The 25,765-nt window shown below is 42.0% G+C and overlaps 1 protein-coding gene across 2 annotated transcripts in view; it reads left to right on the forward strand.

Annotated features, from left to right (window-relative positions):
* The first annotated feature begins 12,089 nt into the window (after positions 1-12,089).
* The window catches only part of LOC105552738, a 15,148-nt gene continuing 1,472 nt past the window's right edge, over positions 12,090-25,765 (forward strand). The window contains exons 1-4 of one of the 2 annotated variants that reach the window (XM_011998485.1): positions 12,090-12,144; positions 21,837-21,944; positions 22,172-22,294; positions 25,364-25,495. In XM_011998485.1, coding sequence (XP_011853875.1) covers positions 21,941-21,944; positions 22,172-22,294; positions 25,364-25,495 — 259 coding nt within the window. In that variant the 5' untranslated portion in view covers positions 12,090-12,144; positions 21,837-21,940. Of the gene's footprint in view, positions 12,145-21,787; positions 22,295-25,363; positions 25,496-25,765 lie in introns of those variants that run through there. The other variant, XM_011998484.1, reaches the window with a different exon arrangement.

Here is a 25,765-nt window from a genome sequence, read left to right on the forward strand (position 1 = left end):
GCAAAATGTTTCCTTCCCGGGGGGCCTCAGTGTTCCTATCTATACAGTGGGAGCAAGGGAGAGTTAGTCTGCATGGGCTCTTAAGCTCCTCCTCTCCTGGCTCTTTCCTTGCTAGAAATCAGAGTGAAGATTTTGAAGGGGTTGACCTTCCATCAGATGCTAGCAAAGATGTACCTATTTATACACCTAGGTGAAATTGCCCTTCAGTCTGAAAGTATTTAGTGAACAAAAAGGCCAACATCTAGCAGAAACTTGTGTTGGAAAAAGATCTGCCTGGGCTCGCTCTTGCTGCTTTTCAAGTTACACAGAAGCAGTTGTCTGGGGCAGGCATCTAGCACACTAAGGCCTCTAGCTATAACCCTCAGGTGCCCAGTAGAGGTCAGAGAACAAAGATCCAATTATGTTGCTCAACTCCTGCCTGGGACTCCATCTAAGGAAGCAGAGACCCAAAAAGATACGGAAAAGGAGTGGTCAGATAGTCGAATTCCAGCCAGGCAACATTTATATGGTCCTGTTTGGAATAGGAACAGAGAAAACTACATTTTAATTTACTGCCATCAAATTACATAACCCACATGTGTACTTTATAAAGAGGAAAGAAACCTTTACTCAGAGTCTAATTACAGCTTTCTAAAAGTCCTATAAAGCCGTATGGTTCTGCAATGAAAGAAACTTCCCACTTTATATTTGATAAATCAGACTTACGTAATTTACAACTCAAGAATCCTCTTACTCTTACTCTAAACCTCAAGTATTTTATCTCCTCTTGAGGAAAAAAAATTCAAAATAGCACTGAAGCCCAGGGCCAGCAGAATACTCTATCTGCCACAAAATTCATGACTGTCCTGAATTTTGTAAGAAATGCATGAATTATAACAACAAAACAGCAACATTACGTATTGAGTGTTTACTCTGTGCCCAAAACTTTGAGTTCAATGTTTCAATGAATCCTCAAAAAGCCATTAGGCATTACGATGCCACTTACAGGCATGGACACTGAAGCTCAGAGAAGCCACATAAGTCGTCCAAGGTCACACAGCTAACATATGATGAACTGGGATATCATCTTAGATAGTTGTCTCCACAGCACAGCACTTGGCACAGTGTCTTACACATAGTTAACATCACAAATGTTACTATTATGCTTAATCCCCTTAAAATGATTCCTGCCAGTCAGGCACAGTGGCTCACACCTACAATCCCCACACTTTGGGAGGCTGAGTTGGGTGTATCACTTGAGGTCAGGAGTTTGAGACCAGCCTGACCACTGTGGTGAAACCCTGTCACTGCTAAAAATACAAAAAGTAGACAGGCGTGGTGGCAGGCACCTGTAATCCCAGCTACTCGGGAGGCTGAGGCAGGAGAATCCTTGAACCCCAAGGGCGGAGGTTGCAGTGAGCCAATATCATGCCATTGAGCTCCAGTCTGGGCAACAGGAGACTCAGCCTCAAAAATAAATAAATAAATACATAAATACATAATTTAAAAAATAATTAAAATAAAAATAAATTTTTAAAAAATGATTCCCACCTATATTGGGGCAAGGTGGTCCCACAGATTCCTTAACCCACAGCATCTAGATGATTTTCATTGGCAAACCCATAATTTTTCCTGTAAGTTTCCCACATCCCTGCCAAAGTCAGAAGATTTGTCTTATTTTATTGGTTTCTGAGAATGCTGATTTCACTTTTTAGGGTTTCATCAGGACAATCTTAAGAAATAACCTCCTCTGGCCAGACGCAGTGGCTCAAGCCTGTAATCCCAGCACTTTGAGAGGCTGAGGCGGGAGAATCACTTGAGTCCCAGAGTTAGAGACCAGCCTGGGCACCATAGTGAGACTCCGTCTCTACAAAAAAATAGAAAAAATTAGCCGGGTGTGGTGGTGCATGACTTTAGTTCTAGCTACCCAGGAGGCTGAGGTGGGAGGACCACTTGAGCCAGGGAAGAAGAGACTGCAGTGAGCCATGATAGTTCCACTGCACTTCAGCCTGGGCAACTGAGCAATACCCTGTCTCAAAAAAAAAAAAAAAGAGAGAGAGAGAAAAGAAAAGAAAAAAATATATATCTTCCATATCTCTGGAAATTAGCACACTGTCTTGAAATCAGTTATAAGGCTGCATAGAGAATCATCATGAACGAGCTTTTGAGTTTCATGAGCACAAAAGCATAGAGAGGTGGGTGGCTACTGAAAGGCAGAACAGTGTGTCATCGGGGAAGGCACAGAAGTCTTTCCAAGATACAGCACACCGTGTAGTTCACACCGTGTAACTTCATACATGCCAGCTCTTCTTGCCCTGAGCAAGGTGGGAATTGTGGGTGCCATTTTAAAGATTAGCAAATGAGACTCAGAGAAGGAAAATGATTTGCCCCGCATGGGAAAGGCAGAAGTCTGACTCCAACTAGGGGTGGGTAGCATGTTTGGCCATGGACATTCCAGATGACTTGGTGACAAGAAGAAAGCATGTGTGGAAGGAAAGGGAAGCCATATTGACTCTGAATTACATGTTGCCCTACACTGCGGCGGCTCCTTCCTCCTTCTCTTCCAAAAGGGAAGAACCAAACACGTCACCAAGAGGAATGCCCACCAGGTGCTCCTGAGAGATGACCTGCACTGTAATACTGTTCCATGGGCCATCTAGTAGGGGAGAGAGCCTTGGAAAGGGACGGGCACCACCTCTTCGGAACCTAAGCCCTTTCCAGGGCTGCCCAAGAAGGCTCAGAGTGATGCTCTCTAGCTCCACTCTACAGCAAATAATAGCACTGTGAAGTTTCACTGTAATAGAGATGATTCAGTGATTACTCAGAGAAACCATAGAATTTCAGAGATGCGCTCCTTAACCACAAACGTGTACAGCAATGCCAGCTTCTTCTCCCTGCTGCAGCCTTCGCATTTGGGGTCAGATCTGAGTAATAAATGACATCCTAAATGACTGGTGACAGTGTTCACTCTTCCTTCCTCCCCAGCCCCACCACACTCAGAACTCAGCCACTGTGGCAAAATTTTAATACAAAGCCTTCAACAAGAGCAGTGAAACTTGTCTTCTCTTCATTTTCTCACAAGCCTCAAACTGATACTGGAAATTTTTTTCTCTGTCTCCAGTGTAATCGAAAAATATATTTTTATTAAGCAGAAATCCAAAAGTCAAGCCTATTTTTAGAATGGGAAATTACATTACAGAGGATGATTTTTTTTTCCAAAAGGTTTATAAGTATCAACTATGTAAGAGCCACAGAAGGGTTTTGTTTGTGACAATCACCTCGGGGCTTTGAAGAGAGCTTAGGGGCTGGGATTCTTGGAAATCAACAATCTGAAGTCGTTTGAAAGAATAAACCAAATTTCCAGCTCAAAAAGCATGGACAAGTGATGAGTTTACATCCATAATGATGCCCTCCCACAGCTTCTTAGGAGGGAAACAAAAACCATCCCATAACATTTATTATGTAGGTCATGGATACAATGACTGTGACAGTTAATTGTATAAGTCAACTTGACAGGATCATGAAATGTTCCGCTCTCTGGTTAAACATTATTTCTGTGTATGTCTGTAATAGATCAGCCTTTGAATCAGTGAACTAAGTAAACTGGTTTGCCCTCCTCCATGGGGGTGGGCAGCATCCAATCTGTTGGAGGCCTGAACAAATCAAAAAGGCAGAGAAAGGGAGGATTCAACCTCTCCCTGCCTGACTGCCTTAACTTGGACATCCATCTTCACCTGCCCTCAGCACTCACAGTCCTCAGGCCTTCTGACTCACACTGGACTGTATACCATTGGCTTTCCAACTTGTAGATGATAAGACATATATACAAACGGAGAGAGAAAGACAGAGAGAGGCCGAGAGAGAGAGAGACTGAAAGAGGGAGGGAGGGGAAGGAGGGAGAAGCGGAGGGAGGGGAGGGAGGGAGAAGCAGGGAGACGGAGGGAGAGACAGAGAGGGAGGGAGAGACAGAGAGGGAGGGAGAGACAGAGAGATACAGAGAGACCAAGAGATACAGAGACAGAGAGGGACAGAGAGAGAGGGACAGAGAGAGAGGGACACCAAGCAAGGGAGAGAAGCCGAGAGAGAGAGAGAAGCCGAGAGGGAGAGAGAAGCTGAGAGAGAGAGAGACGCCGAGAGGGAGAGAGAAGCTGAGAGAGAGAGAGACGCCGAGAGAGAGAGAGATGCCGAGAGAGAGAGAGACGCCGAGAGAGAGAGAGAGACACTGAGAGAGAGAGAGAGACACTGAGAGAGAGAGACACAGAGAGAGAAAGAGAGAGAGGAAAGCAGGATCCTAGTGGTTCTGGTTTTCTGGAGAACCCTAACACAATGATGTACCTCAAAAGAGTGTTTTCTAAACCCCATTTATTCACACATCACTGTGATTCTAACCTCTACTCTTATTTCCTTAATATTTTTCTTTAAACAATATTATTCTTTTACATTAAAACAAAGGTACATATCACTACCATAAATAGCAAAGATCAATACAAAAATAAACATAACAAAAACAAAACAATGAGCTTAAATTCTAGCCTGATGCCATCACCCGCCAAAGACTCAGAGCCTGCCTGCTGTTCTCTTTTTATTGTGAGGGAGGTCAGCAACTGTTTGAAGGCATTACTGAGTGGGTAGCATCCAGCTACATTTAGGTAATTGAAAGGACTAAAAAGGAAGTCACTACTTCATGTTGCGAACCAGTGCTATAGAATGTCATGTCCATGTTTGGCCTTAAATTTCCCCACTTCTCTCATCAGGGGAGTGGGACCCACACTGCAGGAAAATATTTCACTGATGCCTTCACCTAGCAAGAGCTCTAATTAATCTCTGATTAATCAGAGATTAATTAGAGCTCTTGTTCACAAGCAGAAATGGAATGAAATAAATTCGTTCAACCATCATGGAAAAGTGTGGTGATTCTTCAAAGAACTAAAAACAGAACTACCATTCAACCCAGCAATCCCGTTACTGGGTATATACCCCAAGGAATATAAATCGTTCTATCATAAAGACACATGCACATCTATGTTCCTTGCAACACTATTTGCAATAGCAAAAACATGAATCAACCTAAATGTCTATCAGTGGTAGCCTGGATAAAGAAAATGTGGTATATATGCATGATGAAATACTATGCAACCATTAAAAAGAATATGATCATGTCCTTTGCAGGAACATGGATGGAGCTGGAGATCAGTATCCTTAACAAGTGAATGCAGCAACAGAAAACCAAATACTGCATGCCCTCACTTGTAAGTGGGAGCTAAATAATGAATATACATGGACATAAAGAACGGAACAATAGACACCGGGGACTCCTTGAGAGTGGGGGGTGGGGAGAGGGAGAGGATCAGAAAAAATACCTATTAGGTACTATGCTTAGTACCTGGGTGATGAAATTATCTGTACACCAAACCCCTAAGACATGAGTTTACCTACATAACAAACCTGCACACGTACCCCTGAACCTAAAATTAAAAATTTTTTTAAAAGAAGAAAGGAGAGTGAGTGATCTGTCCTCCCTCTCACATGGACAGTACTTCGTAGATAAAAAGAGATCTTGTGCCCTGTATCTCACTTAACCACTCTGTGTAACAAACCACCCAAACGTTCAGTGACAACAGTCAGTTTTCATCACTTTCTTAGCTGTGAGTAGCATGGAGGCCAAGGGATCTCAGCTGGGCCTAGCTGGGTACTTGCCTGGAATGACTCTGATCTATGTTTCTCATTGTCCTCTAGGGACTAATAGGTTAGTGGGGGCATACTTTTTCTTGGCACTGGCAGAAGAGCAAGATCATAATTGGCAGCACAGGAAAACTTTTAAGGCATAAGCTTAGAACTCTAATACTATTCTTCTCCCCACAAGCCATTGGCCAAAGCAAGTTACTTAGTCAAATCCAAAATCAAAAGCATGGAAACACATACTGTCCACAATGAGGCCATGGCAAAGGTATAACCATAGGCAGGGATAAAGAATTGGGAACAACAGTTCAATCTATCACACTCAATATCTCCTTTGATCTTTCTGGAAACCTCCATTTGAGTATCCTTTAGAGCCAAATGCAACATGATCAGAACTAAATTTAAATTCTTAACATTTATGACCAGTTGATTCTCAACAAGAGTACAATGACCATTTAATGGGGGAAAGAATAGTGTTTTCAACAAATGGTGCTGGGACAACTAGTTAGCTCCACACAAAACAATGAAGTTGGACCCCAACTCATACCATATATAAAAATTAACTCAAAATGGATGATACACCTACATGTAAGAGCTAAAGCTATACAACTCTTAGAAGAAGGCATAAGAGTAAATTACGCCAGGTGTGGTGGCTCATGCCTGTAATCCCAGCATTTTGGGAGGCCAAGGCAGGTAGATAACCTGAGGTCGGGAGTTCAAGACCAGTCTGACCAACATGGTGAAACCCCGTCTCTACTAAAAATACACAAAATTGGCCAGGTGTGATGGTGTGCACCTGTAATCCCAGCCATTTGGGAGGCTAAGGTGGGAGAATTGCTTGAACCCAGAAGGTGGAGGTTGCAGTGAGCCAAGATCATGCCACCGCATTCCAGCCTGGGCAACAAAGTGAGACTCCATCTCAAAAAAACACAGGAGTAAATAAATCTTTATGACCTTGGGTTAGACAACTGGTTTGTTACATGTAACACCAAAAGCGCAAACATCAAAAGAAAAAAAAAGATAAATCTAACATCAAAATTTAACATGTTTTGTTTCAAAGGACACTATAACTATTAAGAAAATGAAAAGACAACGCACAGAATGCAAGACATATTTGCAATCCATAGATCTGATAAAGGTCTAGTATACAGAATATATTTTTAAAGCTCTTAAGACTCCACACTAGAAAGACAACTCAATTTCTTAAAGGGCAAAGGATTTGAATAAACATTTCTCTAAACAGGATATGAAAATGGCCAATACATACATAAAACGATGCTCAACATCATTAGTCATTAAGAAAACACAAATCAAAACCACAATGAGATAGCACTTAAAACACACTGGGCTGTAATTAAAAAGACAATAAAAAGGGACATCAAGGATGTGAAAAGACTGGGACCTTCACACATTGCTGGCGCATTGCAGAATGGTGCAGCACCTTTGGAAAAAGTTTGACAATTCCTCAAAATGTTAAACATAGAATTATCATATGACTTAGCAATTTCACTTCTAGGTATATAGTCAAGAGAAATAAAAATATCCGTCCACCCAAAAACTTGCACACAAATACTCATAGCAGCATTATTCATAGAGCCAAAATGCGAAAAATGACCTAAATATTTGTCAACAGATGAATCAATAAACAAAGTATGATATATCCACACAGTTAATTTTTCTTTTTCTTTTCTTTTCTTTTTTTTTTTTTTTTTTTTTTTGAGACAGGGTCTCGCTCTGTTATCCAGGTTGGAGTGCAGTGGTACAATCATGGCTCAATGCAGCTTCAACCTCCTGGACTAAAGATATAAGAATGACAAAAGTAAAAAATAGTGAAAAAAAACCCTGGAGAGGATTCAATGTGATTACTCATATATTGTTCATGGAAATGTAAAATGGTACAGTCACTCTGGAAAATAATATGGCAGTTTCTTTTAAAACTAAAAATGGATTGACCATACAATCCAGCAATTGTATAGTATATTGGGCATTTATCATACAGAAATGAAAACATTTTCACCAGAAACTAGTACACAAATGTTCTCAGTAGCTTTATTTGTAATAGCCAAAAACTGCAAACCATCCAAATATCTTTCAAAGGGCAAATGGCCAAAAAATCTTTGGTACATGCATTACTATGGATTACTACTCAGCAATAAAAAGGAGCTAACTGTTGATACATGTTCCTCATGTATATAAGGAACAAGGAAGTTGTGCTGAGAAAAGCCAACCTCAAAAAGATACATACATACTGCATGTGTCCATTTATGTAATATTCATGAAATGACACAATTATAGAATGTAGAACAGGTTAGTGGTTTCCAGGGGTTAGAGATGTTAGGGAGAGGGGGTGGGTGTGGCCATAAAGAGGAAGCAGAAAGGAACCTTGTGGTGATGGCACACACAGTTAAGTATCTTGATTGTGGTGGTAGTTACACCAAGCTACACACGTAATAAAATTTCATGCAGCTATACACACACACACACACACACAAATGAGTACTTGAATAAAGACTGAACTTTGAATAAGCTCTGCAGATTGCGCCAATGTTAATTTCCTGATTTTGATTTTGTAATATACTATGGCAAGATGTTAACATTTGAGGAGGCTGGGGGATGGGTTCATAGGAACTGTCTGCAGAGAGAAAGTAACAAAGTTACCTCTTTGTTTCTCTCTGCAGAGAGAAAGTTACAAAGTTACCTCTGTAACTTTCTGTGAATTTGTAATTATTTCAAAATAAAGTTTTGGGCCAGACACAGTGACTCAGCCTGTGTAATCCCACCACTTTGGGAGGCAGAAGTGGGAAGGTTGCTTGAGCACAGGAGTTTGAGACTAGCCTAGGCAACATGGCAAGACCCCTTCTCTACAAAATTTAAAAATTAGCCTGGTGTGGTGGTGTGTGTCTGTGGTTCCAGCTAGTTGGGAGGCTGAGGTGGGAGGATGGCTTGACCCCAAGAGGCCGAGACTGCAGTGAGCCGAGTTCATGTCACTGCACTCTAGCTGGGGCGACAGACCGAGACTTTATTAAAAATAAAAATAAAAATAAATTAAAAATAAAATAAAGCTCTTGAAAAACCTAAATTGAATTCCCTAATTTCACATCCACAGGTACGAAAGCTAATGCTTCACTCTCAACACCAGATAATAATAAGCAAAATTTATTGAGTGCTGCATCTCTAGCAGGCACTACATTTACAGCTTTCCATGGCTAGTCTAATTTACTCCTCACACCAACTCTATTATTATTTCTATTTTAAAGTTAAGGAACTGAGAATTAGAGGGGTTAATGGCTATGGCCAAGGTCATGCATTAGGTTAGGAAGGCAAGCATCCCACCCAGGTACTCGGACCCCAGAACTTATGCACTGTGAAACCACCAGAGTAAAAATCCACCCACTTGTCTTAGCCCAGTGCATCAGGTCAAGATTTCATTATTCCCTACCTGAACCAGAAATTAATGCAGAAGCCTGTTGGCCCATCTCCCCTCCCAGACCCAAGGAGAAAAAAGTAATCACACCATCCATGCTTGAATGGTAAATCACCCCAAACAGAAGGCAGTTTCTTTATGCAAAGATTTTAAGTATTTTCTCCAATTTGAATATATACACATTTAGTACTATGGGTGAAATAATCACGCATCAACTTGTAAGTATTCAGTACCTGATATGTGTTTGCCAGAGCATATTATATAAAATACATTAATTTGGAAATACCTGTGTTGCTATCCGTATTAGTCTATTTTTTACACTACTATAAAGAAATACCCAAGCCCAGGTAAGTAACAAAGAAAAGAGGTTTAATTGACTCACAGTTCTGCATGACTAGGGAGGCCTCAGGAAACTTACAATCATGGCAGAAGGGGAAGCAGGCACATCTTACACGGCACAGGTGAAAGAAGAGAGCAGGAGCAACTGTCAGGTGTAAAAACCATCAGATCTCATGAGAACTCACTCTCTATCAGGAGAACAGCATGGGGGAAATTGCCCCCATGATTCAGCGACCTCCCACCAGGTCCCTCCCCTGACACGTGGGGATTACAATTTGGATTACAAATCCAGATGAGATTTGGGTAGCGACACAGCCAAACTATATCACTATCCTCAATCTTTCACCTTCTGAAACAATTTCATTCAAATACTTCATACACATCTTTAACCTCATCTAACACAGGTTTCCAGAATATATTATCTTCATTTCTAAGTTATTTTTTAAATAATGCTTTTGAATTTCTATATAAATAATGCTGTTCCTGAAAAACTCATCCCAAGCTAAAAAGGATCCATTTGTATCACATCAATGAAATTTATGATTTAAAAAAAAAAAAAAGAACCTCTATAAATCAGTAGTTCTTAATGCTGGCTGTGAATTAAAATCAACTGGGGAGCTGTAAAATCTATCGACACCGGGGCCCTTGCCCCCAAATAGTGATTTTACTGACCTGGAGTGGGTGCTAGGAGTGGCATTTTCTAAAGTTCCTCCCATGATTCCAATATACAGCCTGATCTGAGAACCGCCACTTACCTGTATATAATGATCCCCGCAATGGAATTCAGTAGTTCTTGATTATACACAAGAATCACCTGGAAATCTTTGTAAACATACTGCTGCCCAGATTCCACACCCTAACAAAATTATAATTTAGCTGGGGTTAGGCTCCAGGTGTTCTTTGTTTTAAAAACACTTCAAGTGAATCTCACTTGCAGCCAAAATGGAGAACCTTCAATTACCATTTAAGAGTGTGGCTTTAATCATTCTGAGCAAACTGTCACAAGGACAGAAAACCAAACACTGCATGTTCTCACTCATAGGTGGGAATTGAACAATGAGAACACTTGGACACAGGGTGGGGAACGTCACACACCGGGGCCTGTCGTGATGTGGGGGAAGCGGGGAGGGGTAGTGTTAGGAGATATACCTAATGTAAATAACGAGTTAACAGATGCAGCACACCAACATGGCACATGTATACATATGTAACAAACCTGCACGTTGTGCACATGTACCCTAGAACTTAAAGTATAATAAAAAAAAAAAAAAAAGTATGACTTTACCTGTGAGCTTTCAAAGGCGGTTTAACTCACCATCAAATATTTATTAAAGGAATTCAGCACAGCTGTGGGGTCACATCACCCTCCCCAACCACCTGAATGACCCCACAGCTGTGCTGAATTCCTTTGCTTTCTTCTGTTTCCATTGTAACCAGTGACCTCCAGATGCATCAAATGATAGCCCTGATTGAGAACATGTTAATCCAATGTGGCTTCCTCGAATGTGTATAGTACTTGCTTGTCCTAAATAAAGGAATGGAAAGAATGCCTCCTAAGGTGAGAGATTTTGTCAGGACTCCAATACGAAATGATTCCCTCTTTTCTGAAAGATAAATTGGGGAAAAAAAAAAAAAAGTCACTTTATGTTTGCATATGTTTTTAATAACTACCCTTTCTTTATTTTATTTTTTGAGATGCAACATCTCTCTGTCAGAGCCTCTCTCTGTCGCCCAGGCTGGAGTGCAGTGGCACGATCTCAGCTCACTGCAAGCTCCGCCTCCCGGGTTCACACCATTCTCCTGCCTCAGCCTCCTGAGTAGCTGGGACTACAGGCGCCCGCCACTACGCCTGGCTAATTTTTTGTATTTTTAGTAGAGACGGGGTTTCACCGTGTTAGCCAGGATAGTCTCGATCTCCTGACCTCGTGATCCGCCCGCCCTGGCCTCCCAAAGTGCTGGGATTACAGGCGTGAGCCACCGTGCCCGGCCAGTAACTACCCTTTCTTAAAGTGCTTACTACATCTAGGCACTATGTTAAATGTTTACCTGATTTCATTTAATACTTAAAAATGCATACAGGACATATAATTATTATTATTCCTGGCCAGGCGAAGGCCACACCTATAGTCCCAGTATTTTGGGAGGTCAAGGTAGGGGGGATCACTTGAAGCCAGGAGTTTGAGATCAGCTTGGCCAACATGGTCAGACCCTTTCTCTACTAAAAATACAAAAATAGCTGGACATGATGGCGCATGCCTGTAGTCCCAGCTATTTGGGAGGCTGAGGCATGAGAATCGCTTGAACCCGGGAGGCAGAGGCTGCAGTGAGCCAAGATTAGGCCACTGCACTCTAGCCTGGGTGACAAACTGAGATTCTAGCTCAAAAAAGAAAAAAATATATTATTATTCCCATATTGCAGAGTGTGAAGTCCCTTTGTCTAAGGTTACTACCCAGTGGGTGGACAGAGACAGAATGGCACCCAGGTCTACAGTGTCCAGTGCTGTACTGCCCCCTTCTGGCCATCCTCTAGGTGCTTCCCGAGGCCCCAGAACTTGTGCCCCAGTGAACAGCCTGGTGGATGGACAGCATGGCATCGTGGTCAGCAGAACTCCTCCCTCCTCCTCGCTGTTGTGGTTCAGTCCAAACCCCCCAGCCCCAACATTCCCTGGTTCCCCAGCTCTGTGACATCACAGACAGCCTTCTGTCCACTCTGCCAGCTGCAGGTGAGTGGGGCTCACAGTTTAGACCAAAAGGCGGGAGGTGATAGTTTTTCTGTACCAAAAGGGACAATGTCCCCACCACTCCTGGACACCTATTAATTTTGCTCCAAGAAGCAATCCCCATCCCTCATTTGCTTTAACCTCACTGTTTTTCTCTCTCTCTCTGGGTCCCAGTCTCCACCTGTGCTGAATGACCTCCCTCACCCCCGCCCACAACGCCAGAAGCCTTTCTGTTTGACCTCATTGATCTTTCTTCTGATCAAAGTGCAATGGGGTCACTAGAGACCTGAAGTTCCTAGCCCACTGGGGGACAACCCAAAGGCCCTCTTCTTTGGTTCCTGCTTCCCTCTAGAGGGGGTCGCTGGTAGTGCAAGAAGTGTCACACACCCCCTAGGCATCTTCCCTACATATTCATCAGCATCAGAACCTTCATTTGTATGTATTAAGCCTTTACAACACACCAGAAAGCTGTGCTAAGCACTTTCCATCATTATTTAATCCTCAGAACTACCTTCTACTGTAGATACTGTTATTATCATCCCCATTTTACAGGTCAGAAAACAGATTCAAAGAGGTCATAAATTCTTCTAAATTACCTAGCTAACAGTAGATCTCCAAGAATTAAACCCTAGAGAATGTGCTTGTAACTGATACACTGCTGTCCCTAAGAGCCTTTTCATTTCTGAAGAGGGTTCAAAAGCTCAAAGCTCTCTGCTGTCAACACTCAGAGGAGAAAGTGGTTCTACTACCCTCTTTCTTGCAAAATTGTCTGGTAAACATGTGGAGAGAGCATCAGTACAGGGTGCGGACAAACCTACACTTCAAATCCCTGCTGACTGATACTATGGATGATCTCCACGGTTTATTTTTAATGGAAAAAAATCAAGGTGCAAAACATGGTGTATAGTAAGCTATCATTTGTATTAAAAAGAGAAAAAGAGAATTTGAATAACTACATTTTCTTGTATATCCGTAAGCTGCTTTGGTGGAAGATGCCTCCATTCACTACATGAAACAAAAACTGAATTTATTTCTGGTTAAACAAGGGAGAACTGCGCTTGTATGGCAAAGTCTCTGCACAAAGCTCATGGCTGATGCATAAGGGACTTTGGGAGGTGTTGAGTTCATGTACTGGTGGTGTTTCAGAGACAGCAGTGCTTGGGAGTGGTAGACCTTTAGCTATGAAGTGTACCTACCGGCATGTGTCTGTTAGAATGGTTACCAAGGGAGTTTCATTAATAGATTAAATGGGTGTCACACAGGTTCTGGGGATTCGTTGTTACCGTGGTTACAGGGCAATCCATCGTCATCTAGGAATGTGGGAGCTTCTCTTTTTATTCTCATTCTCTGCCTTCTGGTCCTCCCTCAACCAAAGCTGCAGGAAAGACCCTCCAAGATTGTCCAGATCTTCACCACTGTCATTGGCTTTTCTTGAAAACACAGTTCCATTTTTCCATGTACAGAGATCTGGTTTTCATTTTGAGTATCAGTCTGCCTCATTTCTTCTCATTTTTGTCTTTGAATCATTTGTTGCACCATTTGTCAAACCAGAGGCTACATAAAAGCATTCAGCTCTCTAGACAACAGAACCTGAATGATGCAAGACAATGATAATGAAGGCCAGGCACAATGGCTCACGCCTGTAATCCCAGCACTTTGGGAGGCCAAGGCTGGCAGTTAACCTGAGGTTGGGAGTTCGAGACCAGCCTGACCCAACATGGAGAAACCCCGTCTCTCCTAAAAATACAAAATTAGCTGGGTGTGGTGGTGCATGCCTGTAACCCAGCTACTCGAGAGGCTGAGGCAGGAGAATCGCTTGAACCCAGGAGGCAGAGGTTGCAGTGACCCAAGATCACACCATTGCACTCCAGCCTGGGCAACAAGAGTGAAACTCCATCTCAAAAAAAAAAAAAGAAAAAGGACAATGATAATTAAGAGTATTTTCAAAAGGATCTGAAAGCCTCTCTGGAATCATGCCCCGTGATTTCCCTGGCATGACCATCTATCTTTGATAGCCAGACTGCTTTTTCTTTGGGCTTAGCTATAGATTAACCTCACCTGTGATATTCATCCAGGCACAACAGGGAGTGTTAGCAATGGTGCAGACTCCCCTAATCAGCTAAAATAAAACCCGAAGGTTTCTGTGATCCATAATTACTTGAGCTAAGGATTTTAAATTGGTCAGGTGTACCCAAGGATGTGGACTATATGATTTTCTACGTCAGTCAAGGTGAAGGGAGAAAAAAAAGCACTTTAAATTGTTCAACTCAGAATCCTCAGAAGTCTGTTTCACCTACTAGTAGCTAAACCCCCAAGAAGGGTTTCATCCCTTCAGATTCTGTGTAAGAAGGCATAGTCCACTGTGGGTGCTGAAGAATCATGCACTGGAATAGTCTAAATATTCATCATGCAGAACAATTAGTCTTAATCATAGTTGGAATAGAAAAGTCTGATCTCCACATAAGAAACAAACCATATCAACAAGCAAGCAGTATAGCTTATATTTATAGCAGTATAGTTCATCTATATTTATAGACAATGCCCCTTGGGAGTTTAGAGGCAAGATAGGAAAGTGTTAAGTGCAAAAGTCTCCTCAGAAAGACTCAGCAGACAGATACGGACAGCTGTCCTTCTGACATGGAACATTAGTTCTTCTAATGACCTTTCTACATACAATAAGTGCAAGTATTCTCCACAGACTCCAAATTCTTAAGGAATAGAGGAAATTTGGGTCCTGTCTTTATTTCAGTGGCCAGTTGTTTTATCTAGTAGGCCGTAAGATTATTTTGATTTCCAGTTAACATTTTAGGACTCTTGGAAAATGATGAAGATATCTATACTAATGAAATTTCCCATTCCAATTGATTTTTTTCTAAATCCCCTATTTTAGATATGAGCTTTTACACAGAGAAGAAAGGGCTCCTTTTACTTATACTCTTTACCCCAGAATGTCCTTTGAAAGTGTCCTGAAGTCTATTAAGTCACCTATTGATTCATCATTTTGTTTGTTATTAATGAATCTTTGCCCTATCTACCCTTAAGAGAAAATCTTTTGAAATAGTTTCATGTGGCGTACTTCCTATTTTTCTTACCCTCTCAAGTCCATTTTTTAAAATATTATGCTTAGATGGGTTATTTGAATCTTCTGACCTTTCTCATCCTGCTACTCTTAAACATTTTCCCCATTGTTGAAGGTCAACAATTTTTTTGTTTGTTTGTTTGTTTGTTTGTTTTGGAGTCAGGATCTCCTGTTGCCTGGGCTGGAATGCAGTGGCATGATTATAGCTCACTGAAGCCTTGATTTCTCAGGTTCAAGCAATCCTCTCTCCTCAGCCTCTGAGTACCTGGAATTGCAGGTGCACACCACCATGCCCAGCTAAATTTTGATTTTTAGTAGAGACAAGGTATGTTGTCCAGGCTGGTCTCAAACTCCAAAACTCAAGCAATCTTCCTGTCTCAGCCTCCCAGAGTGCTGGGATTACAGGTGTGAGCCACTGTGCCTGGCTTGAAGGTCAACAACGAAATGAACTAATGGGTACAAATATGATAGTCCAAGACAATTAGTAATGAACAGAATCCTGAATCCCACAGGATACAGAAAACAAACTTTCTTTTGTTCTGAAATTTGGGAAGATTCTATTTTTACCCAACTCAACTCTTACTTGGTTTAAATTCAGCCTCTCTGGATCTACCTTCAGTGCAGAAGTTTTAGGTGGGTATTGTGCAATGTGATTGTTCTTTTCCAGAAAAATGCTCCCTGAAAAATTTATCTGGGCAACCAGGGGAAGGAATAAGAGGAGTATAAGTGGGTAGTAAAGCTCAAGTTGGGTGGAGAGAGAAAGAGAGAAGCAAAGAAAGTAGGTGTCAGAGGTTTGAGTGAGAGTAAGGTCTTTCTTTTTTTTTTTCTTTGTGAGGCCAGAGCATTCCAGACAAAGAAGCCTTCTATTATATGTTTGACATTTTTGTCTTCTCTCTTCTCTAGAGCTCCTCTTAAATCTGATTTTTGACATCAAAACTTTAATCCTAAGTCATCTAGTGATCCTAAGTCATCTAGTGAATTTTTGCCATTTATTAAGATAAATATATGAGAGTACCTATAGTGGGAGTATATATATGGAGTTTTTCCAGGAAGAGGCAACAACCTTAATGCAGATGAGACCATGACAAGCAGGAAAGAGTACACTACAATTGATAAACAGTTTCTACTTGTGCACAGTGTCTTGAATTTCTTGGCCAAGCAGAGCCTAAAAGAGGCCATGTGATCAACAACCTGAAAATTACTGACTCCCGAATATAAGCTATAAAAAAAAAAAAAAGTGACCTTCTTTTATGATTTACCAATACAGAACACATGCTGACAAAGGTTTAGAGGGACCCAAGTCCAAGTTTTAGCAATTTCTCCTAGACAAATTAATTACCACTCCAACAAAACTCCAACCACCCAGCGCTGATTCATGGTGGGGGCTTGTCAGAGCTATGCTTCCATTCCTTTCTTATGAAGCGCTTCCTTCTACATTCAACAGACACAAGGCAGTCTGGAACAAAGCCAAACTCCATGAGGCAAGCATTTTTTTAAGTGGATGAAGACAATGGAAACTAAAGCAAGTAGCAGAATAAGAAGCAGATTAATGGCAAGGATGTTTGCTAAATGGTGCATCTCCAAAACAAAAGATCCAACGGCCTATATAAATTTCTATTTCTTTATAAATTATAGAAAAATGAAATAAATCCACTAAAGAGAGCTCAGTAAAATACATCAGCGCTCAAATCATGTTTAAAAAATAAAATCCCATGACATGACACTAAGTCTAGGGGAAAAAAAAGAAACCTCACCTGGCAGCAGATCCAAAAGACTATTGGAGATTGGGGCTAAATGGACCTAGTGAGTGCCCCCACTTTGACCAAAAAATCCACACAATGGGGATATCTGTATGTGTCTAGCCTGCGTCGTATCTAACCACAGGGAACAGCTTATGTGCAGAAAGTTAAAAATCAGTTAGTGGAAGGGAGAAAGGAGATCTGTTGGGCATAGTTTTTTTCCAACAGTCAGAGAAGGTTCATGTGTTTATTCAACAAATATGTATAAAGTACCTATTCTTTGCCCATCCCTGGGCTGAATGCTGAGGATACAAAAGTGAATAAAATACTGTCCCTGCTTCCATGGACATTTGTCTATCTTGTGTCTTGTTCACTGCTATATCTCCAGCACGTAACAGTACCTGGCACATGGCAGGTTTTCAGTAAATACATGTTAAATAAATGAAGAAAAAAAAAAAAAAAAAAAAACTTGGCTGGGCTCAGTGGCTCAAGCCTATAACCCAGCACTTTTGGAGGCTGAGGCAGGGAGATTGTTTGGGCCCAGGAATTCGAGACGAGCCTGGGCAATATGGCAAAATCCCACCTGTACCAAAACAAAACAAAAAAACAGACTATAACCGGGCATGGTGGTGCGAGCCTGTATTCCAAGCTACCCAGGAGGCTGAGGCAGGGAAATCGCTTGAGCCTGGGAGGCTGAGGCTGGAATGAGCCCTGATGGTGCCACTACAGTCCAGCACAGGTGTCAGAGTGAGACCCTGTCTCAAAAAATAAAAAACAAGAAAAAGAAAGAAAAAGGAAAAAGCTCATGAACTAGTATCCAGACTGTCAATAATAGGCAGTTACAAGACGATGTTTCAGCAAGTATTTATTGAGCATTTACCATGAGTTAGGCAGTCACTGTACAATAATAGGCTGTGATACAGGAAAACACGGTGGGCCAGCAGGGGAGTGCTGTGGGAGCACAAGGGAGGGACTCCTAACTCATCCTATGCCTTCCTATAGCCCCTGAGCTGAATCCTGGAGTTTGATGACTGAAGGATTGAGGTGAGAACATCCCAGGCAGAGGGAACAGGATGTGAACAGGATCCATTTAGTAAAAGGCGATTGGGTGAGCTGCCTATACAGCATCTCTTATGGCTGTAGGGCGGTGAGTGCAACCCAGAGAAAATGAGGCTGAAGAGAATAACAGTGGTGATCACAAAAGAAGTTGGATCTGCAGACTTGGGGACCCCCTTGGTGGGGCGGAGGGTTGTTGGGGCAGAAGAGAGATAGGATTTACATGTCTACCAGACAACTCTAGCTTTAGGTGGAGGCAAACAAGCCAATGAGAAAGTTTAAGCAGTGGTCCAGGTGAGAAGTGATGATGGCTTACACTATGGTGAAGGAAATGGCAAAGGATTGACTGGACAGACAGACTGAAGAGATATTTGGAAAGTAAAGTTCAAAGACTGATGAACGTGAGCAGACAGCAGGAGGCTGGCAGGCTTCTGACTCTAGAGACAGAGTGAATAATAGGACCATACCATAAAATAGGAAACATGGGAAGAAGATAGATATGCTTTGCAGCAGATGGGGAAGAAAAATAGTCCCAACCAGTAAACAGAGAGCAGAACTAAAATTGACTCATGAAACCATCAGAGTCAGCTTAGCAAGTGAATGAGGTAAGCTGTGTCCTACAGCTTGTGATATTCCTGGCACAAAAACTATCCCCCACCTCTCTACTGCCCCCAGGACCTGCAAATGCTTTTACTCAAGACAAAAATACATGCTAGTTTATTCTACAAACACCCTCAATTTTTATTCTACAAACAATTATTGACTTCCCACACTGCGCTAGGTACTGCTCTAGACACTGAGAATAGAACAGTAAACCAAAGAGCTAAAATCCATGACCTCATGTGACTTCTAATTTAGTGGGGAGAAGCAGACCTTAAGCACAGTAATTTAGCAAATAATGTAAAGTGTTGGGAAATGAAGCTGGGCACGGTGACTCACACCTGTAATCCCAACACCTTGGGAGGCCAACATGGGAGGATCACTTGATTTCAAGACCAGCCTGGGCAGTAGAGTGAGACCCCTTCTCTTAAAAAAAAAAAAAAATTAAGAATTTGCTGGGCATGGTGGCATGCACCTGTAGTCCCAGCTACTCAGGAGGCTGAGGCAGGAGGAGCCTAGAAGTTCAAGGCTGCAGTGAACCATGATTGTGCCACTGCACTCCAGCCTGAGCATACAGCTAGACCCTGTCAAGAAAGAGAGAGAGAGATTGAGAGAGAGACAGAGAGAGAGAGAGAGAGATTGAGAGAGAGACAGAGAGAGAGAGAGAGAGATTGAGAGAGAGACAGAAGGGAGGAAGGAAAGAAGGAAGGAAGGAAGGAAGGAAGGAAGGAAGGAAGGAAGGAAGGAAGGAAGGAAGGAAGGAAGGAAGGAAGGAAGGAAGGAAGGAAGGAAGGGAGGGAGGGAGGGAGGGAGGGAAAGAAAACGTCTGCAAAGAAAGCAAGGAAGAAAGGAAGAGTTAGGAAGTGTTGGGGTGCTGGGCAAGGGGGTATAATGTTAAATACAACCAAGAAAGTCTCACTAGAAAAGGTGACATTGAAGCAAACACTTGAAGGTAATGACAGAATGTTGTAATCTAAGAGAACTGAATTCCAGGCAGAGAGTAAAACAAGCACAAATTGTTGAGTTGAGAGCTTGCTGTGTTTTAAAACTCAGCAAGGGGGCAAATGGAATTGGGAAATTGAAGGAACTGAAGACAGAGTTGGTGATGAGGGTTGTGAGTGGACAGGAGGGAAGAAGGATGATTACATTACAGAATATCTTAAGACCCAAGTGAGAATTTTGGTTTTTCTTCTGAGGAATATGCGAAACCACAGAACAATTTTGGAGGAAAGAAAGACTAAGAGAAAAAAATCTTTTTGACTCACTCCTGCAATCCCAGCACCTTTCGAGGCCAACGTAGGAGGATCACTTGAGCCCAGGAGTTCAAGACCAGCCTGGGCTACATAGGGAGACCCTGTCTCTATAAAAACTACAAAAATTAGCCAGGTGTGGTGGTGCACTCCTGTAGTCCCAGCTACTGGGGAGGCTGAAGCAGGAGGATCACTTGAGCCCAGGAGTTTGAGGCTGCCGTGAGCTGTGATCACGCCACTGTACTCCAGCCTGGGTGACAGAGTAAAACTCTGTCTCACACACACACAAAAAAAAGTTTGCATTTACCCCCACATATTTGCTATTTCTTATCCTATTCATCCCTTTCTGTAAATGTGAATTTCCATCTGGTATCATTTTCCTTTGATCTTTCAGCATTTTTTTGCAGGCTGGGTCTTCTAAAGACAAATTCTCTCTATTTTTGTTTATCTTATAATGTCTTCATTTTGCCGTAATTATTGAAGGATGTTTTCATGGAATATGAAGTGAAAGGTTTACAGGTTCTTTTTTTCATCTTTATTTATTCCAGTTGTTTTAAGAGCCTGCTCTTTAGTTTACTTTTTGGCCATTTGACTAAAATGTGCCTAGGTGTGATTTTCTTTTTGTTTTTCATGTTTGGTGCTCACTGAGTTGATGCTTTCTATCAAATTTGGTAAATTTTCAGCCACTCTTGCTTCAAACATTTTTTCTGCCCTTGGTCCTTCTGAGAGTCCAGCAACGCGTGTATGTTACACAGCTTGGTAGCATCCCGCAAGGTCACTGGTGTACCCTTCATCCTTTTTAAATCTTTTTTGCTTTCTCTGCTTCAGTTTGGATAATTTCTATTGACCTCTTTGCAGGTTTACTGATCATTGCTTTTGCTTTGTCCAATCTGTGGTTAACCCTACCCAATACATATTTTCTTCAGATACTGGTTTTTATAGAACTAGAATTTCCATTTGATTCTATTTGAGTTTCCATTTCTTCCTTCCATATTATATCTCTCCATCTACTATTCCCATTTTTTCCTGTCCTTGGAAGTTTTGAGCTGAAGACGACATGATACATTTTAACAGAACTACCCCACCTTTTGTATTAATTATGGAGGAAGTCCAGGGTAAGAGAAATAAGGAGACCAGTTAGGAAGGAGGCTATTGCAGTAATTCAGGCAAGAGATGATGGTGGCTCCGGCCAGGGTATGGCAGTAGAGAAAATGAGACTCAAGTGCCTATAATGAAGGCAAAACTCACAAAGCAAAGTGAATGAGGTATTGTGAGGGATGCCTGACCAATACCATGATCAGAATTTCCTTTTAAAGGGGGTTTTGCCACAAGAAGGGGAGTGAGAACAGAATGTATCCAGAGATCTGAAAAACTTGATACACAAATAAAGGAATCTGGGACTAAAGCAAGGCCTTATAATCCTGGACCTTCAAAACTAGAAAGATCCTTGAAGAGATCATTTAGCCTAACTTCTTATTACTGATGAGGAGCCTGAGACACAGAAAGAAGCATGGACCTACCCAAAGCCATCCAGCAAATTAGTGGCAAAACCAGAATTTAAAGCTATGAGTCCATATGCTTCCTTTCCGTAGGACCTGGACCAGCTGGGATCATTTGAAGCCAGGAAGCCACATGAAGAGAAGGGAGGAAAATGGAATGACCATTGATTGAGCACTTATCGTATACCTAGCACCACAGGAGCTACTTTTCATATATATGATTATTTACTCCTGCAAAGTAGGCACTGCTATTCTCATTTTTCACATGATAAAAGTGAAGTTCAAAAAGGGTAAAGAATCCACCCAAGAACATGCACCTGTTAATGGGGTAGGACACAGAGCTATCTGAAACCTGAGCATGTTTACGTGCATGTCTGCATGAGGTGGGATTTTGCTGTCATCAGATCCTATCTGGAGTGTGAACACAGGTGAAGGACTAGCATTTTTCAGCCACAGTCTTATGTTTACTTAGGAAACAGCCCAGCCCAGTGAACTGGGCTCAAACTCAAGATTGGCTGATTCAACAAGGCACCCCTGCAGACAAAGCTGGCAGAGTAGAGATTTCAACTCCTTTCCATGGGTAAGAAAATTTGTACAGAACAGGAAAAAAAAAATGGCCTAGGCAGAAGAGACTGGATCTGCTGGCCATGGGAAGCTACAGAAGATTTGGGAGGGGGAGGAGTATTATGTTAATACCCTGGGAGAGGCTGACCCAATGATACCCCCCCGCCACCACAGTCAATTTCCAATAGGCATCTGGAATTCAGATTCCAGAACCCATGCCCCTCATTCCTTTGCCTCCAACAGCAGCCCACCAAAACCTGATCTCGAAGATCTTCTGTTTATGCTGCAGGGACTGTCAGGAGCCCTATGCCATCGATGACTCCAAGGTTCCCAGTCAAACCCAAGAGCACAAGCCATCGACCCAAAGTAGGTATCAGATAAGGACACTCTGCATGGCCTCTCTAAACCTCAGTTTGCTCACTCTCTGCCTGCTGGGATACCCCCAAACTGCCTTCATCTTTTGAGTGATAATTCCAATTTAAAATGAGGTGGGTGTTGGATAGCTAAGTACTCAAACCAATAAAAAAGAGAGCTTAAACTCTTGTACTTAAAGTGTAGTCTACAGACCAGCAATACTGGCATCACTTGGGGGCTTGTTACAAATGCATTTTCAGACCCTGCTCCAGACCTACTGAATCAGAACTGGCACTTTAACAGGATCTCCAGGTAAATTTGAATATACATTATAGTCTGAGAAACACTGGATTAAAGACTATAAAAATAGTGGGTTAAGATCCCTGTTTTGGGGGCAATACATGCTAGTTCAAATCTCAGTTCTGCCACAGAAGTTGGGCAAGTCTCTTGACCTCCCTGAGCCTCACTGTCCTTACCTGTAAAATAGGGCTATTCACAATACATTATTATTTTTCAGGATCATTGGGAGGGTAAAATGAGGCAATATAAATAAGCATCTAGCTCAGGGTCTGGCACAGAGTAGGCACTCAACATACAGAAACAATATATAGTTAATGATCAGGATAGAGTATGTTCTGCTGCTAAAACAAATAAGTCTTGAAATCTCAATGGTTTACAAAATAAAAATTTATTTCTTGCTTACACAAAGTCTAGTACAAACCAGCCATCTCCCTTTTAATCTTTAGCCAGGGCCTCTGGAACATGAGGCTTCCTAGGCTACCATGCCAAGGGAAGACAGAGAGACAGAGAAGGCACCCTGGCCTTCAGTTTGTAATCAAAATCTTCTTGAAGATCCAGGAAAAGAGATCAAGCAGAGAAGATCAGGGATCAAAATCAACTATTTCAGACAGAAAAAAAAAAGGAAGCATTGTTGTCAAAATCAGCCAAATTTAGGACTCACACAAGTGGGAGGGGGTGAGCACAGATGGCCAGGAACCTGGCAGACCCCCATTGAGAGACAGGATAGCACAATGATTTGTTTTGACAGAAATCCACATGTGAGGGTCTTTAAAATACTTTCCCTGGAAGTAGAGTCACAATAAAAATCAAGAACCTTAAAAATATGAATGCCTTTTCCCAAGGGAAGGATGATGATAATTACTGAGAACCTATAATATGCAAAGCACTGTCTAGGCACTGGGGACCCAATTGTGATCAGATAAATCTCTTACTGTTTCAGAGCATATATTTCACATTTTAACAGTAAAATGATATTATTTAATCCCCACCATAACTCAAAGAAGTGGACATTAGTATTCAAATTGAACATACCATTTTGCAGATATGAATGAAGAGGCAGGTGGGGGTTAAGCAAATAGTTAAGGTATGCAGCTAATAAATGACAGAGCTGTCTATCACAGAACATAGCTCAGACTGTCCACAAAATTCGTTGTTGTTCTTCTAGAAACCTAGAAGTATATAAAGACAAAGTCTCATATACAACAATGTTCATCGCAACAGTATTTATGGTAGAAAAATTTGGGCTGGGCACAGTGGCTCACACCTATAATCCCAGCACTTTGGGAGGTAGGAGGATCACTTGAGCCCAGGAGTTCAAGACCATCCTGGGCAACATGGGAAGATCCCACCTCTACAAAGTAATAAAAAATTAGCCGGACTGGGCACGGTAGCTCACGTCTGTAATCCCAGCACTCTGGGAGGCCAAGGTAGGTGGATCACCTGAGGCCGGGAGTTTGAGACCAGCCTAGCCAACATGGAGAAATGCCGTCTCTACTAAAAATATAAAGTTAGCTGGGCATGGTGGCACATGTCTATAATCCCAGTTACTCAGGAGGCTGAGGCAGGAGAATTGCTTGAACCCGGGAGGTGGAGGTTGCAGTGAGCCGAGATCACGCCATTGCACTCCAGCCTGGGCAACAAGAGCGAAACTCCATCTCAAAAAAAAATTAGCCAGGTATGGTGGCACACACCTGTCATTTTAGCTACTCAGGAGGCTGAGGTCGGAGGATCGCTTGAACCCAGGAGGTCGAGGCTGCAGTAAGTCATGATTGCACCACTGCACTCCAGCCTAGGTACCAGAGTGAGACTCCCTCAAAAAATAAATAAATAAATAAATAAAAAATAAAAAATCCAACATTAGAACTTTGGTTAAATAAATCTTACATTATTTAAAAACTAGAATATTGTACAACCATTTTTTAAAATTATTGACATGAAAAAAATTTATGCTATAATGTATATAAATAAATACAAATGCAGGGCTGGCTGAGGTGGCTCACATCTGTGATCCTAGCACTTTGCGAGGCTGAGGCTAAAAGATTACTTGAGGCCAGGAGTTCGAGACCAGCCTGGCAACATAGTGAGACTCCCGCTCTCTACAAAAAAAATTTAAAAATTAGCTGAGCACAGTGACACATGCCTGTAGTCCTAGCTACTTGGGAGGCTGAGGCAGGAGGATTGCTTGAGCCTAGGAGTTTGAGGTTACAGTGAGCTATGATCACACCACTGTACTCCAGTCTGGGCAACAGAGCAGATCCTTGTCTCAAAAAATAAATAATAAATAAGTAAAATTCATCCATAATACATAGGATATGACAGACTATGTAAAATATGCATAGGAAGAGACCGGAACTGGAATAATAACTTGGGGAAGAGGTGTTTGGGGTCACTCTTTCCTCTTTTATACTATGCATTATTTCCTAACTTTTCTATAAAGCATATGCATTACATTTATAAATGGAAAAAAGTTAATGTCTTAAAAGGAATACATACTTTGCCCTGAACTGATCATTATACATTCTATGCACATAACAAAATTTCATATGTAGCCCATAAATACGTACAAATATAATGTATTATTTTAAAACACACACTTTGAATTCAGCACCTACTTGTGAGGGGAAGCCCTCAGAGGACAGGAGGTGGTAGTTTCAGGTACACCCCCACCCCATAGTAACCCTCACTTGCCTGTGTGCACTGCTTCAGAGCCTGCAAAACACCTTCACTTCTGTGATCTCACCTAAGCCTCCCCACGTGACCCTGTGGAATTCTCATTGCCAGATTTGCAGCTTCAGAAGGATGAGCTTGACAGACAAAATCCCAAGCGCATTAACGCAGCCTCCCATTTGCCTTCGAGAACACCCCTGATCCAGCCAAAAAAGAGCACTTCCTCCAGCAGCAGTGAGTTTGAAGGTGAGTCCCAAATTGGGGTCCTAACACTGACCAGAGACCCCTAGACAGGGAGCCTGGTCCTGACTCCATTGATATTTCAGCTAAGCGAGATGGGGAGATGGAATCGCTCCCATCAAGCAGCCCCAGTCATATTGTAGAGCACACTGGGGAGACCCTAGAGTCTAAGACCTGACTCCACTATCTTCCAAGCTAGGAAGAGGATGAGGAGGAGCAGGTCTGGGGGGAAAGGGCACACATCCACGCTTTCCTTTCAAAGCTTGGTGGCATCAT

The sequence above is a fragment of the Mandrillus leucophaeus genome, unplaced genomic scaffold (assembly GCF_000951045.1).
Source record: "Mandrillus leucophaeus isolate KB7577 unplaced genomic scaffold, Mleu.le_1.0 Scaffold572, whole genome shotgun sequence".
NCBI classification, from domain to species: domain Eukaryota; kingdom Metazoa; phylum Chordata; class Mammalia; order Primates; family Cercopithecidae; genus Mandrillus; species Mandrillus leucophaeus.